We start from the raw sequence: 15,524 nt of genomic DNA on the forward strand, positions 1-15,524 counted from the left end.
CAACTTTAAATCAAATGGCTACGAGTGATATCTCCAGCTGCAGCAGGCAGCTGTTTTCAGCAAAAACATTCTGAGACCCACTGTGCAGTACCTGCCCAGAGTACACAATAGCTGGAGAAGAAATGCAGCCATCTTGAAGCTACAGACCAACCAGAGTGACAACAAAAGTGAATATTGGCTATTTCATTTGTCAAATGTCTGGAGACATGGCTCCAAATAAAGGCGTCTGTGGGGTGCCTGTTTTCAGACCCCTGAAATGCTTTTTGAATGGTTCAAACAGTTCTTTTATGGTTCACATTTCACACTTTTGTCAGGTGGAAAACCAGCCGTTCACAAGTTTGTTGGTACATTAAGAATGGGAACATCTACTTCCTTTGTCGAGCAGCATCAATGTGGCCATGAATGCAGAACAAATGGAGTTGTTGTCCAAGGCCTCATATTGTATTAAGAGAGATTTCAATATATATTTTTTTATGAAAATAAAGCAGGTCTAGGGTCTGTACTAATACTGTCAAAGTATCAAAGTGCTCAGTCCACAGAAAAATGCACACAGCCTGTTTTCAGAAACTGAGCATGAGCCATCGACTTCTCTAACTCTGTCATGTCCATGGAATGTACTACATAACATATCTATTCTCTCACTCAGAAAACAGTCAGCCAATCAGAGGGAGGTTCAGCACCCCCTCTATTCTGACTGGCTGATTGAAGCTCCAAAGAGAAACCTGAGACAGAAGAAACAATAAAACTATATAAAGTTTTTTGGGTTGTGATAACTTAAACAACAAGTATATCATTTCAATATTGGATTTTTGATAAACTGTGAACTTTTGAATTGTGAATATTTTTATTAGACAAATGTGTCTGCCGGGACTGAAACTTTAGCGAATATAGTGAAGGGTTACAGGAACGTGCTAAAGTGCATCAGACTGAAAAATGAGGTGAAAATACATTGGTAGTGTAAATATTAGGCACCTCTGCTGGATGTGCTAATGATTAGCATTTAGTGGCAATAGTGTGCTGTTACATTTCCATGAGAACTCAGCTCAGTGATAATTTATCAGGGCAGTTTGTCTGTCACATGGATTCATGGTCTGTCTGCTTCTAGTGGCCAAGAATCGATAAACTCGACTCTAAGTGGGAAGAAACAATCCAATAGGAAGAAGTGCCTGTGGCAACATGACTCTGGTCCATAATTCTAGACCTGATAATAAACGTGAATTTCAAGCTGTGTAGGTGCACAGTTGACCCTTTAGTCTTTTAACACTGGAGCAGGAAAAGATATTCCTTCAAAAGGTCGATAGCAGGTCAAGACATAGCACAAAAAGTAACATGGACCAGATTCAAATTAGACTTTTGCCATTTTTTGTAAATCTCCATGAGTCTCCATGAGTCACTCTCTTGTTTTGTACTGTATTTATTTAAACTGTCTGTACATTTTGGTTGCAAAAATATGGTGAATAATAAAATAAAAATAAAAAAAGTCAAATATTGTGTCTGTCAGGGGTATAATGTGTATTTCCATAATGTCAAATAGCTATTCAGAGTTGGAGGGGAAAAAAACAGCATCGCTTCTACTCTCGACTGCATTGCATTTTTGACATTATCCAGTGGGTTGTTAAAAGATTTATCAGCCTGAAGGGCTGGATTTTCTCAAGTGGAGCATATTTCTTCAGTTTAAATTAACCTACACCTCAGAGAACACCTAACAATCCCACTAAATTGGGGTTACCTGAAATTGTATACAACATTGGGCATATTGTTCAGAAAATGAAGTCTGACAGAACAATAGAAATTGATTTCAGGCACTTATTCGAGAGCACCTCTTGAAATGAGCAGAGGAGAGTCAAACACACCGTTGGCTGTGTGCTGCCATCAGTTTGTTACCAGTCGGTCTCTCACTCTCCAGCGTTGCCACCGAGGCTTTCATCCTTTCCAGGCTCAGTGATTCATTCATGTAGGTGCTGCCAAAGGACCTCGGGGCAACTGACAGCCCTGCTCGATGCCAGTCTTGTGAACTAGCAACACTCACATCCACTGTCGAGCAAACGCCTGGAATACACAGAGGACGTGTAGCTATGATGTTTCTCAAAAACAACATCTCTACTTTAGAAATCTGTTTTGACCCTCCGAGATGGTCTCGTGCTTTCTATGTATCACCCTCGGCAAGAAAACATGGACGAGGAGTGCGTAGCCACGGCAGCGGCTCTGAGAGGCTGTACACAGCGATGCTCTGAGCTAAATGCTAACGTTAGCGTGCAGACATACTCAAATTACAATGTAAATGTGCGGATACAGTGTTGCCATGTTCACCATCTCAGATTTGCATGTCAATGTGCTAACATACAAGACTGTTGTGTTAAGAATTAATGCATAGGCTTTACATTGCTTGTGCTGAAGGTCATGATACTGTAGATGTTTTGTTGTAAGGTGACAAAGCGGTCATTGCACTTTTGACAGTAGTGACGGAGAGTGAAGTCCATGTCAGGAAGGATTGGCTCAACAAAACATAGGAGAGTGGTGTTTGATCCCCACATGAAACCAACACTTTACTATATGCTATTTCTACCGTCTATGAGCAGTCGACAAAGTTACGATTGTAACCATGACAACAAAGACCATCTATTGTCCAGAAAGTGGGAAATCTATTCACAATATTTTCCTAAACCGAGCACATGTTTCTGTGACTATACTGAGTCAAGCCATGACAGGAGGATGATATCAATGGCGCTTTCCCACTAGCATGGTACGGCATGGCACGGCTCTACTCGTTTTTTTTTGCTTTTCCACTAGCCCCTAGTAGCTTACCTGGTACTTTTTAGGTAACGCCTCAGCCCTGGTTCCAAGCGAGCCAAAGCGATACTAAAGCATGACGTCAGCCGACTTCCTTCCACTGATTGGCCAGAGCATCGTCACTGCTGGAAGACATGAGAATCAAACCCGCTAAAAACACACCAACAACAGCGACCACGGATCTGTGCCGAGACTGTTGTTGTTTCATGTGAGTGAAATGTCTGCTGTGTGGAAAACCAGCTGTGGTCCGTGATCGAGGTGCAGACGAGTGAGTTTGGAGCTGATAAGAGGATATGATGAAAAAAGAGAGCGAGACAACACGGCTGTAGCCGCCGTGATATGACGACCCCGCCCCCGCTGAGGAGGAACTATGAAGAACTCAGCTGTGATGGAAAAGCACCTAAACTGAGCTGTGCCGAGCCATACCGTGCCGCGACTGTGGAGTAGAAAAGCGCCACAAGACATTCCTGAGGTTACATCAGATACATGTAGCCTGTGTGATGGTTCAGGTTGGAGCTTAGACGTGTTTGTAACACTCTGTCCTGTCTGATAGATTTTCAATAATACAATATGTCATAAGTCCATACCTGACAATCATTGATCATCATGACCACTAGAGCTGGCTAAAAGAAGTTCACGACCCTTTGTTCTCCAAAACACTGCTCAGTTAATAGCTAATAATCGAACACCATTTCATCCCGATCTTTCAGTGACCCTCTGGGACGTTGTGCCATTGTTTCTCAAAATATCTCAGCCCTCCCTGGTTCAGACACTCACTCCCATGGGTGAGAGACGGAGCCATGTCCCAACAGAGTAGTTGATGGATGAGCTCGTAACTGTTTTAAGCACTCACACGGGGCCACAGGAAGAAGATGTAGTATCACCCATCAGGCAGCTTATCCCGAGTGCCACAGAGAGGAGGAGGAGGAGGAGGAGTGGGTGTGGGACTGGCGAGGAATAAAATGTGTCTCCGTTAACAAATTCAAAAGTGGATAGAGGAAAAGTGTATATCACCTTTCCCAGTCTGTCCTACTTGCTCTGATTGTCCCTCCTCCCTCCCTCTCTGCTCTCTTGACCTGTCAGCTTGAAATATCGAGGTCGAGCGGCTCCACGGCTCTTCGATCGTTCTTACTTCACCAACTCTTTCTCCTTGACACTTCTCTGCCATTTCTTTCTTCTCTCACTTTTTCCTTTCTCTCGCTGTGACTTAAACTTTACACACAGAACTCCATTATCCTGCCTGTGGTCGTCAAGAGGGTGTGTGTTAAATGACTCTGATGGCCTCTCTCCTCCCATTGTGTCTCCGCAGTTCTTCATCCTCCTCCTGTTGATCTTCTTCCTGGAGATTCTGTCCATCATGCTTTTCTTCATCTACCAAGATGAGGTAAGACACATTGATTGCTCTCATCAAATTGTAGCCTGTGATTTTTTCCTCACCCTGACCAGGATAATAACTGGCTGTCCACTTACCGTCCTCCGTATGTCACGCAGGTTGTCTCAAATAGAAGGTGGCGTGTAAAACCTCGGCAGAGAGGTCGTTTCTAAGTTCATACATGAACAGTAATTCGCTCCTTAAGAAAATGCCAACTGACATTCTGCATAAACACTGACTTAATGAAACTGCCTGATTTTTTTTTTACGTTTTCACACATTCTTCGGGGGGATGTCTGTGGGCTATGGCCGGAAAAATATTCACCATCAGAATTTCCTTTCCTTGTTAATAAATCTCAATTTATCTTAGCCCATCTATTTTTAATGATTTCCCCTGTAAATAAACAAGTCAGGCAAGAGAAAAGAAGCAGATGAGCTATCTCTCTCTCCTGATATGAATTTGTAATCCCTTCACATTTCAGCTTGGGTTTTAATAATGCATGGAAAGGGCACGCTAAATTCCATCCATCTTAATCTTAATTAGTAAAGGTTTGAGGGGTGGATTTGGGTTTTTTTCGTAAAAAAAGAAAAGAAAAAATAAATAATAATAAAAAATAAACAAATATGACATTCTGTCACAAGGTATTGCAAAGATTAAATCCTGAATACTCAAGGGAAACCCCACAGTGTGTCTGTTATTATGTCCATGAACGTTTGTCAGTAACAGAATAATAACTATATTGACAATGAGTATTAATTTAACTTTGTGAGATTAGTGAGATCAGTTGGCAGGGGGGTATTTAATTCCCAAAATAAGTCTTGGTTGATGCTACAAAGGACTCAACCATTAAATGCTCTAAGTGCCTTCTACAAAGTGCCTCAAGGCCCTTGAAGATTATGTGTATGTTTCACTGTAACGTTGCACTGCTGTTTCCACATTCAGAGGCCTGCACAGACTACTCACACTACACTGGAAAATATAATTAGATTCTCAGCAAACAAAAGAGCCTCAACTTTTTTACAACACTGGCATCAAGGGTCCACGATTGCTGCATTTTAATTATATTACCAGATAAATTAAATTACAGTAGACAATGTGGCAAATGAACAGCAACACTGAAACATATGACAGCCTCATATAATATCACAGTTGATCCTTATTATTTCAAATTTGGTATTAAAGGAACATAATTAACAACTACTATATAACTGTAGGTATTTTTTTTTAATTCTGATTTGTTTGGACACTATAAAGCAAGAAAATGCTCAGAATGTATTTCTATTACTATGACAGGATACAAAAATTACTTAAATAATAGAAATATAAATAAAAAGATTTCACCAAATTACAACACAAGTGTCCTGGCCACCAGCAGGTTCTACAGGTGATGACTTTCTGAATTGCTACCTATAATTACAATCTGGTTAACTTTAACACCTCATAGGGAAACACAAGATGCAAACAGTGTGATATTTTAACTATATCAGCTACTGGCATGATAACACCAGACAGCAGGGAAACCCTTCAGATGCTGTCTTTTAATTTAGTGCACAGTATATTGTGCACCCTCTACAGGCATCTAATATAACCACTACCAGGTGAAGTGTGGAGCTCTATCATAAATCATTGGCAATTTCTCAACCTCTTGCGTTACATTATTCATGTGTTGGGACAGTGAAGATTATCCCTGAAGACTTAGGCCAAGGCCAACCCCGACTGTAGTGCCTTTGTACATTTTGGTAAACAACAACCTACTTTGATATTTCCCCTCTTCCTGTTTGAATTATGTTTGCCACCAGACCTTGGACTTGAATAAACTTTGTTTTGGCTTTTATCTTGTTGTTATTGTAAATCCGGCATGATTACTTAATTGCCTAATATACTGTATTTGCATCATAGTTTGTAACCAGATTGGTTTTTCTACTATGGCACGTTCTTCTGGGCTTCCAGCCAATCACCATTGCTCTGCTCAGCTTTTAATGAATGTTGTCTTTTGTCACGCCTCACCTTTCTCTTAGTATCTGTGTTCCCTCATATTCAGTGCACCCTGTTATTCAGCCTCTGAATAATTCAGTTTGTCTACCCAGGAGGCGATCAGCGACAGAACACAGTAAAAATTTAAGGATGGTCCAGATATTCAGCAGAGCTGGTGTACTGAGGGAAATCACTCGCTTGAAAGAATGGGTGGCCATTACCAAACTGCCACTGATATTTTTTTAAACAGCAGGAGACTCCACAGCCCTCACAGTCAACTGGGTAAAGTGAGCCCGGCTTGAAAAATGAACAAAGCCAATACAGTACAATATCATAAAGAATATTCAAAAGAAATATTTGTATTGAAAAACTTAGACCACCAACAGGTTCTACTGTTATTTTCTGAAGTATTACCTATAGTTATGTTCTGGTTAACTTAAACGCCGTAAACCTCATACAGGTATCAGGAAACAAGATGCAAACAGTGTGATGTTTAAATTACATGTTTTGCAACCAATTTTCCTTACCTTTGAATTTGTATGTGCTATTAGGGGAAAAATAACATCAATTTGTAGCTGCTTCAAACTGTGTTTGCCGTCATTATTTTAAAAGAAAACTAGATACTAAATCACATGCAAACAACCTCATACCATACAACCAATATAAGAGCTGACTCTCTTTACCGTTTACTGTTTCCTGGTTTTCAGTCTTATTCTGGGCTTGGAAACACTTGCTAATGAAAACAGTGCTATTTGCTGCTGCTGTGTGCAAACAACAGTGGCTGACTATGAGCTACATTGTGTGGAGTCAATTCTCATGCTTGTGATGAACAAATTAATAGAGAAGTGACAAAGGTTAATGTTTGACAAATCTTTTGATGACAGTGGAGATGTATTCTGTATATATCCATTTAATGATGTGTGGCATTGCGCTCTCTCCTACATACATGAGTTGTCATTGTTGGTGACATTTTATCTTGCTTTTACTTTCTCAATACCATTGTGGTATTACACAATTCACTATGACCTCTGTCTAACTAGCTCAGTGACCCAATAATGACTTTACATTAAAACATTGCCCACAAAAGGCCTTTCAATATGAGTTAAACAGCTCATCTCTGATTTAAATGCATAATGTAGAGTTTCAAGGATCAAACCTCTCAGTTTTTTAATCTAGATATTTATCAGAATAAACCCATGGAAGAGAATTTACATTAGATGCAGAGCATGTCATGAGAGGAAACAGACATTTTCTCAAATAGACTTTCAACTTAGATGCAGTAGATGTGAAATCATACCCACATGCACATTTTTATGTACCTACATTTCAAGATATCCTTTTCAATATTACTTTGATTTTATCTTCCAGTATCCCACAATATCTGAAGCCCTAGTTTATCTCTGATTATCAGAACCTGCTGTTTTTTCCCCCCACCTCCTCCATCGCCATGGTAACTCTTTGAAAGCAAGTCCTGCATAATAAGCACAAGCCGATGCCACTTCTGCTGTATGCAAAGCCTTGCAGATGCCATAACTTAAACAGAGTGCAGCCGTAGGTGCATGTTGATGAACTCCATCCCAGGCTGTAGGGATGGTCACGCTCAGTGGTGCAGTTTATTACACCTGCTTTGGACTTGATAAAAGCTTTGTGGTGCAGCTGGGAGCTACTTCAAACAGTTCACAGATCCTCCACGCCGCTCAAGCGGTCATCGTTTGGCTCACTTTGTTGTTTCCTACAAGGCTGCTGAAAAGGTCTTTTGGGGTTAACTACAGTGGAACCTGTGTGACTGAGAGTGCGAAAGTGTCACAGTTTGACTCGATGGAAGCTGATAGACAGATAGGTCTACATGGGTTTCAGCCTTAAGGGAAAATCAGACAGACATGAAGTCAGCTGACCTCCTGTTTCCTTTCTTTAAAGATTAGTGGACTATAAGTTATTAACAAGCACTATAATAAGCACCATTTGTACTACTCAGCGTTTGTTATTTTACTGGCAATAGTAGTAATAGTAGTGGAGTTGCAGAGGGGATCTGATCTGGTGATCAGTTCATGGGTCTCTGCATTGGCCTTTTGCAATTCTAAAGTTAATTATAACATCTAATGATCCTCTAATGAGTGTTGTTAAGTAGCTAATTATATGCTTGTTAGTACAATATGCTTGTTTGTCTTTTGTATTTGCACATGGGCTTTTACAATACAGTCTGCTTGCTTTACTTTGCAGTATAGCAGTATTTCAGTCAGCTAACTGGAGTAGAACAGAGCTCCAAGTATGTGCAATTCAAAAACCATACTAACATCCATAAACCCAATAAAACGCATTACCCTCTGCTGCACAGTGCATAATTTGTTATGAGTCAATTGCAACAAAATTAGCAAAGAGGGAAATCAGTCGAAAAGGCAATTTTAGCCAATAATACTCATAATATTTAGAGAACACATATCTTATCCAACATGAATAAAACAGCATAAAAGCATCTTAATATGCATGTCAAGCAACAAGCACAAGGAAGACAAAACAAACAACAAACTTCTAATTACCGGTACAAATAGCATAATGCTGGTTTGATAACGGAGGAGATAAAAGAAGCAGCCACCAGCACATGCTCCAAAACAGATCTGTGTGTGACCAACATCCACACAACCAGCAGCCAACATCCTCAAAGCCGACACTGCAAAGCTCACAAAAAAAGCAGCTGAACACCAATTTGCAACATGTACAAAAGCACAAAGAACCAGCACTTACCTTGCTGAAGAGAAGCAATGACCTCCTCAGCCGTATTCCTCAGTGAAGAAGGAAGCCTTGGGAACACAACACACACACACATAAAAATCCATTTGCACCTCAAGGTCAATCAGAATTCAAATGGTGATTTAATGTCACATCTCAGGTTCAAGTTCATCTTTGGTTAAAGAACAATGCAGGAAATTATCATACTGACTGCATCCACACTTTCTTCAAATCTTACCAGGATCCTCAACTTGTGTTTTTTGTTCCATTAACTCTCCTCCTCCTCCTCCTCCTCCTCTTTCTCCTCTTCCTCTTCTCTCTGCATGCTGCAGACAGACAGATTGAAGCAGATAGTTTTTATTCGAGTAGAGTAGAACATAATGAAAAAAGAACTTGCATGGTGTAAACTCCCTGCAAACACTCACAGGTGTTTTCTCCTTATTGGCTCTAATTAGACCTCTGTTTGGGTTTTCTGTGCAGAGCCAAGCAGCTCTATGTTATAATGAATGATAAAAGGTGTAGGTTGAACAGTATCGGCCACAGTGGTCATGTGTTCAACCACTAACCCTCAGTGGGATAGAATGCTCGATAACAAAACTGTTAAGTGAATACAGTAGAAAATAAATACTCTTTTGTATTCAATAGGTGTAACCTCTCTCTCTTTCTGAGCAGGTGTAAGAAGATTAACAGAAATGTCAGTCATACTCAGCTCAGCACACACACACACACACAATCCTGTGGAGGAGAGTAATTAGCCAAAAAATTGAGCAAAAAACAGTTTGTGGTGTGTGCGTTGAATGCACATTGCTGTTAGTGTCAAATGCAGTGAGATAGTAGAGACAGAGTAGTCGATAAAGCAGCAGTACAGTCTGTGCCTATAGCCGTCTTAACTATTTCTTCAGCCAACTCAAAACCAACCAGAGAGTTGAAATGATTAACTCATTGTTTGATTAGTCATTTAACTTTTAAAAAAAAATTGTGGTGTGAACATTTCCAAGGTTCTGTGTCTTGTGTTATTCTCTTTGTGTTAACTTTTGATTGATTAGAGTAAATAATTTCCAGACGTATTGATAATGAAATAGTTGTTGGCTGTAGCTCTACAGTTGTCAAACAATGGAATAATAATGGAATAATAATGCTCTCTGGCTGAGGCTTGCTTTTTCCAACGCTCAATAATGAGACTTTTTTTTCAACATTAATATTAATGCAGTGCATTTTCCTAAAGAGAGTTTTGTTAGAAGTAATAAGAGTGCAATATTAGTCATAATAGTGTTGCTAATAGTAGAAACATTTGCGTTGGCAACAGTACTTAAGGCAGTAGACTGATTTCTCACTCTTAAAACACCCAGCGGGGATGTTTAAAGGTCTCAACAAAAAGTAATGGAGTGAACACTGGATGGAAACAAACCGATTGAAAACGCTGACACTGAATAGGTCAATACAAGTAATAGAAATGACTGGCAATTGTTGTTATGGAGCATCTTGATAAGTTGCCCCCAAGGGGCATCCACAGTAAAGCTGTTATGCAACTATATTGAATAGATAGGACTTGGAGTTTCTTGCATTAATGATCCAAAACCAGATCAATAACTGGTGTAGATGGTTTATCACATTAGAATCACTTACACTGCATTAGATATATGAATCATGTCCTCTGTGTATTAGTTGTATTCCCTAACACTGTGGAACGAAAACCAAATATAACAAAAACAAATTTGCTCTCGGGTGCTCACACGTAGACTCACTTCATCCTGTGCAGTGCGAGCGGCTGAAGACACATAACTCAAACAGATAAATCTATGAACTATGAACAATCCTTGATTTAAAATTCGAATCCAATAGGCAATTGACATCGACAGTGATACACAGCAAGTCTCCTATCTACTGGGATCTCGGAGTTCAAACAGGGATTGCACCGAAGGGCCTGTAGCAAAAGGTTTCATCTTGACATTGACGGGTTAAAGTTACAGAAAAAAAACTCTGCCCTCAGATACTCCTAAACTGCTATGTGTCATCAGTCTGTGATGTTCGGCGCAGCTATGTTCTGACGAAGAGTTGTCAATCACTCTTTTTTGTCGCTCTGGCTTCACCCCAACTCGTTTCATCTACAGTACTTGCTGATTATGCTCGTGGCTTCCTGCATTTTGACTTTCGACAACCGCCAGGAGACTGGAGCGAAAGGTAGATTTCACAGGGAGTAAAGAGAAAACGGCCGTATGAGTGAGAGTTTGTGCTCGAGACCCGTGACCTTTATATAAAAAGGCAACATGTCTTTTGACTGTATCGTAATATAATCTATTCAGGGTGTAGCGAATGGAGTAACTGGTGTAGAATATACAGTATTTCTCTATTTTTGTTTTTGTTGAATGTTGTGAGAAAATGGCAACTCTGAAAGAAAAACCTCACCTTTGATTTTCAGGCATGAGCGTACAGACTGAACTTTTGATAAAATGGGTCCAGAAAATGTGAAAAATAGACAAAAAATGTGTGATGATAAGAAAGGACTGAAGGTTCCGGAGTACCTACTGAATAGAAATGGAAAGTTTTAAAAAATGTAGAAACATTGTTTATTCAGCTACAAAACTAACTTAACTTTCATGTTGTTTTGTTTTATGTTGCTGTTTAACAAAATAGATGATTTAATGCACAACGCAAAGAAAGAATAATATGATATGATGTAATATTTGGATAGTCATCCAGATCCAGTATGTATAGAGTTCATATTTTTCGGTGACATTTTGCTAGTATGACCAAAACATGTGAGTCGTATTGTTTGGTATCAAATGACACCAAAAGCTAACGTGCAGTGTACATTTCTTTTTACTTCTCTCAAATGAAGAAAAACAATTTATAGATCAAGAATAAATCTTTACAATCAACTTCATATTTTCTGCTATTGTTTAAGTAGAAAGGTTCTGGATTAGATTCCTGGGCCTGGGGGCATTAATAGTGGGTGGTGTTTGCATGTTCTCCCCATGTCTGCATGGGTTCATACGGGCTTTCCAGCTTCCTCCCACAGTCCAAACACGTGCACTCTAGGTTGACTGGCAACTCTAAACCGTCCGTAGTGTGTGAATGTGTTGTTCATCCCTAGGCTATATGTCAGCCCTGTGATAGATGGTGACCCATCCATGTACCCCACCCTCGCCAGTCGCCCTATGTCAGCTGGAATTTGCCCCAGTCCCCCATGACCCTACACGGATAACTGGAATAGAGAATAGATGGATGGATGTTAAAGCAAATAAAATCAGCATTATGAAATATAAATATCATCCTTAATAGAGAATCATCCCAAACTAGTATCTAATAAAAACTAATTTACACTGCTAAACAACACTTATATTGTTTTGCTTTGTTTTTATCTTTCTTATTACGGTAGTCTCTCTGAAACACAAGATCAGTGAACTAGTTTTCACACAGCATCCAACTTTCTGCTTCAAATGCACAACAAAACAACTAAATGTGTGTCACTCACAAAGTAAAATATCAGAACTGTTCTCCAACCTTGATGTACACCCCAATAGGTTCCATTCACATCTATAACATGGATGTGTGTATTTCATGGTTTCACGTCCCACTTTTACTCCTTCACACTTCACTGTGACACAAAAACCGCCAACAAATGGCATTAAAAAGCTTATCGTTTTCACGAGCGTACCACCAGTGCAGCCCTTCCTGCCTGGGTCGTTTGAGCCTTCACCCTGACGTGATGGTATTTTTAAGTCAATACAGCATGAGGCATTTCCTCTGGTGCTCGGTGGGCGACGGGTGAATGAGGTGACTGTCATGGGGGCAGCTGTGGAGGTGATTTCCTATCTGCTTGTGTGCTTTGGGACGTGTCAAGGTGAGGTAATGCTGCTGTAAAAATGAAGTCATGAAGAGCTACGGTCAGGATGGATCCCCAAAAGACCTTAGGCACTAACCTCAAGGGTAACAGAGTAGTTAAGATGAATCATGGCTTTTACAACACACACAACAGCAGATGTAGTGGCCATGACTCTCATTCTGGTCTTATCATTTCCCAAACGACGTAATGCCTGCTGTTAAAAATAAGACTTTGGTTTAACCTCCTCTAATTTAGTGTTTATTATCAGTACATAAACAGTTAATTCACGGTGTAAACTCAGTGTAAAACTCCATGATGTAGTTTGTAAGGGGGGATTTTAAGCGTTTACTGCTGTACAAATCAACAACTATAAATCCTCCTGTAAATCATCTGGATAACTGGTGTAGAAACAGATTTTTTTATACAGCTTGTTTCTATACTCAGATGAAAAGTGAACAAACTCCATTACCTGATGAGGGTCACATGACCGAAAGCCCTAGAGAAAGTAAGTGGACCTTGAGTTGAGTTAAGACTTTTCTTGAGAATTAATTTTCATGGTCAAGAATGAACACTGTCAGTGAATGAGAGTCTAGTCATTATGTCAGTACATCACTTGTTTAGTCATTCATGGATGTATCCAACTGGTTTTCGCCTAGAGATTGTAATTCTCTTCACAGGCTGGACTTCTATGACAACTGATCTCAACTTTTCCTCTAGTGGCATCAACAACAAGTCACAATTCAAAAGTGTTCACTGCTTTGATTTATGGCCATATACCTGAGGACACTCCCATCAGGCCCATCTATAGGACTACTTGGGAACATCAGTATAGGCTTCTGTGTTATTGTGAGCATGTTGGCACTTTGCACAAAAAGCCTCACGCAGCCTCTGGTTTGCTGCACAGATTCTGCTCTGCTCCTCTGGTGTGCTGTAAATTATTCATGAACTGTTTATACATCAGTTACAGGTGATTCACAGAAGTTGTGATTGTTGAAACCTCTTAAACATTTTCTTTATCTGCACACAGCTACGACATAGTGTGTTGTAAACAATTCATGAAGTGTATATATAGAGGTTTTATGTTCACTCTTCCAGATTACTTACTACGACAGCTCTCTCCATGATATGGCCTCGAGCACTGGAGAGGATTCTCTTGAAGTTGATAAGATATGGTCTTCGATTATCATTGCCACTAAAACCCCCATTCATCAGCAGATTGGTTTCAGTTATATCAGGACTTAGCAGTGGTTCCCAACCTTTTTTTTGGCTTGTGACCCTATTTTGACATCACAAATTTCTGGCAACCCTCTCTTCTGGTGGCCGTCAATCAAGATGCTCCAGCTCAGATATTTTTATATGCTGCATTTTATTTGAACTTGATTTAAGTGAAAGTTTAGAATACAGTTGTTTAAGATTGTGTGTGGTATTTTTAATCATAATTTTAAAAGGAAAGATAATTAGTTTAAAATATTTTTATCAGTAATTTATTTGATCAATTAGCCTAGGGGAGCGCCGGGTCGATTGATACACGGGACGATTGATACACAGCGATTTCCTCGAAAACCACACAAGCTTGAGCCGTCAGATTTTGTCACTATGTTCAGCACTCAACACCGACCAATCCTGGGAAAGCTTGTGAAATTACGTCACGCCATTCAAAAGTTATTAGCGCGAACCGGTTTTTGACTACGGAAAGTAAAATGTTACGTGCGGTAGTTTTTTGTGATCAAAGGTTGTATTGTGTGTTTCATAATAATATGACCTAACAACAGATGAATTCGTACATAAACAGGTCCTAATGTATGCAATGTCATAGTTTTGAAGTTTAGAGGCAAAACAGGTTGAAGTGTCAGTAGTCGCTGCAGGGACGATTGATACAGCTGTTTCAAATGTCCCTCACGCCACCATGCGTAGTGATTGTGGTCACATTGCGCGATCAATATCTGTAATTAATACCCTATTGTTCTGCAATGAACAACAACCGATTTGAATGAACAACATATTTTTAATAAACATCACATATTTTTAATGAACAAAACGTGTTTATGACATGAATCAACAGATATTCAGCAAAGTGAGGGGAAAATGCCGAGGGTAAAATGACAATATGTTCAACTGTGTATCCATAAACATGACTTAGGACAGGGAAATAAGTCAATGAAATGAAAATGCAGTCGTCCAACAACTCGTACAAAAGAAGAAAGGTGAGTTTAATCGAAATGTGGATCCTGACAATTACGCACGGGACAAAAATATTTATTTGACCTATTTATATTGTGAGAAATGATGTGACATTTTGGCAATAACGAGTACACTAGTATGTTGTCCGATATGCTGCATAAAAACGAGAGTAACGACAGTAGTTTCTGTTTAAAACATGCTGTTTCAACCGTCCCTCCTCTGTGTCTCAAACGACCCGCATAGGTGGGGCGTTTGAGACAAATGTCAACTTACGTTCAAAGTTATAAAACAGCGCGATCATCCAACATATGTGTTAAATTACACTTGTAACTAAGAGAATACACATGTGAGTTGTTGATCACATGATAAAAATGTTTGTGTACATAACGTCATCTTTGAAAAAGACGTTTAAATGAAAAGTGTATCAATCGACCCGGCGCTCCCCTACTACATTTCAGGGAACCCCATTTGAATTCCAGGCGACCCTGTGTGGGGTCCCGACCCCAAGGTTGAAAAACACTGACTTTAGAGTACTAATGGAAGAGCTGTCCTCTCAAAACAAGGCTACATCCATATGCTCAGGTGGACTCCTAGGTGAGGGCTATGTAAGGATGTGAGGCCCTTGCCACACAACTCAGCAACTTGACCCTTCAA

The 15,524-nt window shown here is 39.8% G+C and overlaps 1 protein-coding gene across 3 annotated transcripts in view; it reads left to right on the forward strand.

Annotated features, from left to right (window-relative positions):
• tspan4a (tetraspanin 4a) overlaps nt 1–15,524 on the forward strand; it is a 153,967-nt gene that overhangs the window by 110,120 nt on the left and 28,323 nt on the right. For all 3 annotated transcript variants that reach the window (XM_085771852.1, XM_085771853.1, XM_085771851.1), the window contains one exon: nt 4,100–4,174. In XM_085771852.1, the coding sequence (XP_085627978.1) occupies nt 4,100–4,174 (75 nt within the window). The remainder of the gene's footprint in view (nt 1–4,099; nt 4,175–15,524) is intronic.

This window comes from Trachurus japonicus, chromosome 3 (assembly GCF_045865225.1).
Source record: "Trachurus japonicus isolate A0001 chromosome 3, Traja_1.0".
Taxonomy (NCBI): Eukaryota; Metazoa; Chordata; class Actinopteri; order Carangiformes; family Carangidae; genus Trachurus; species Trachurus japonicus.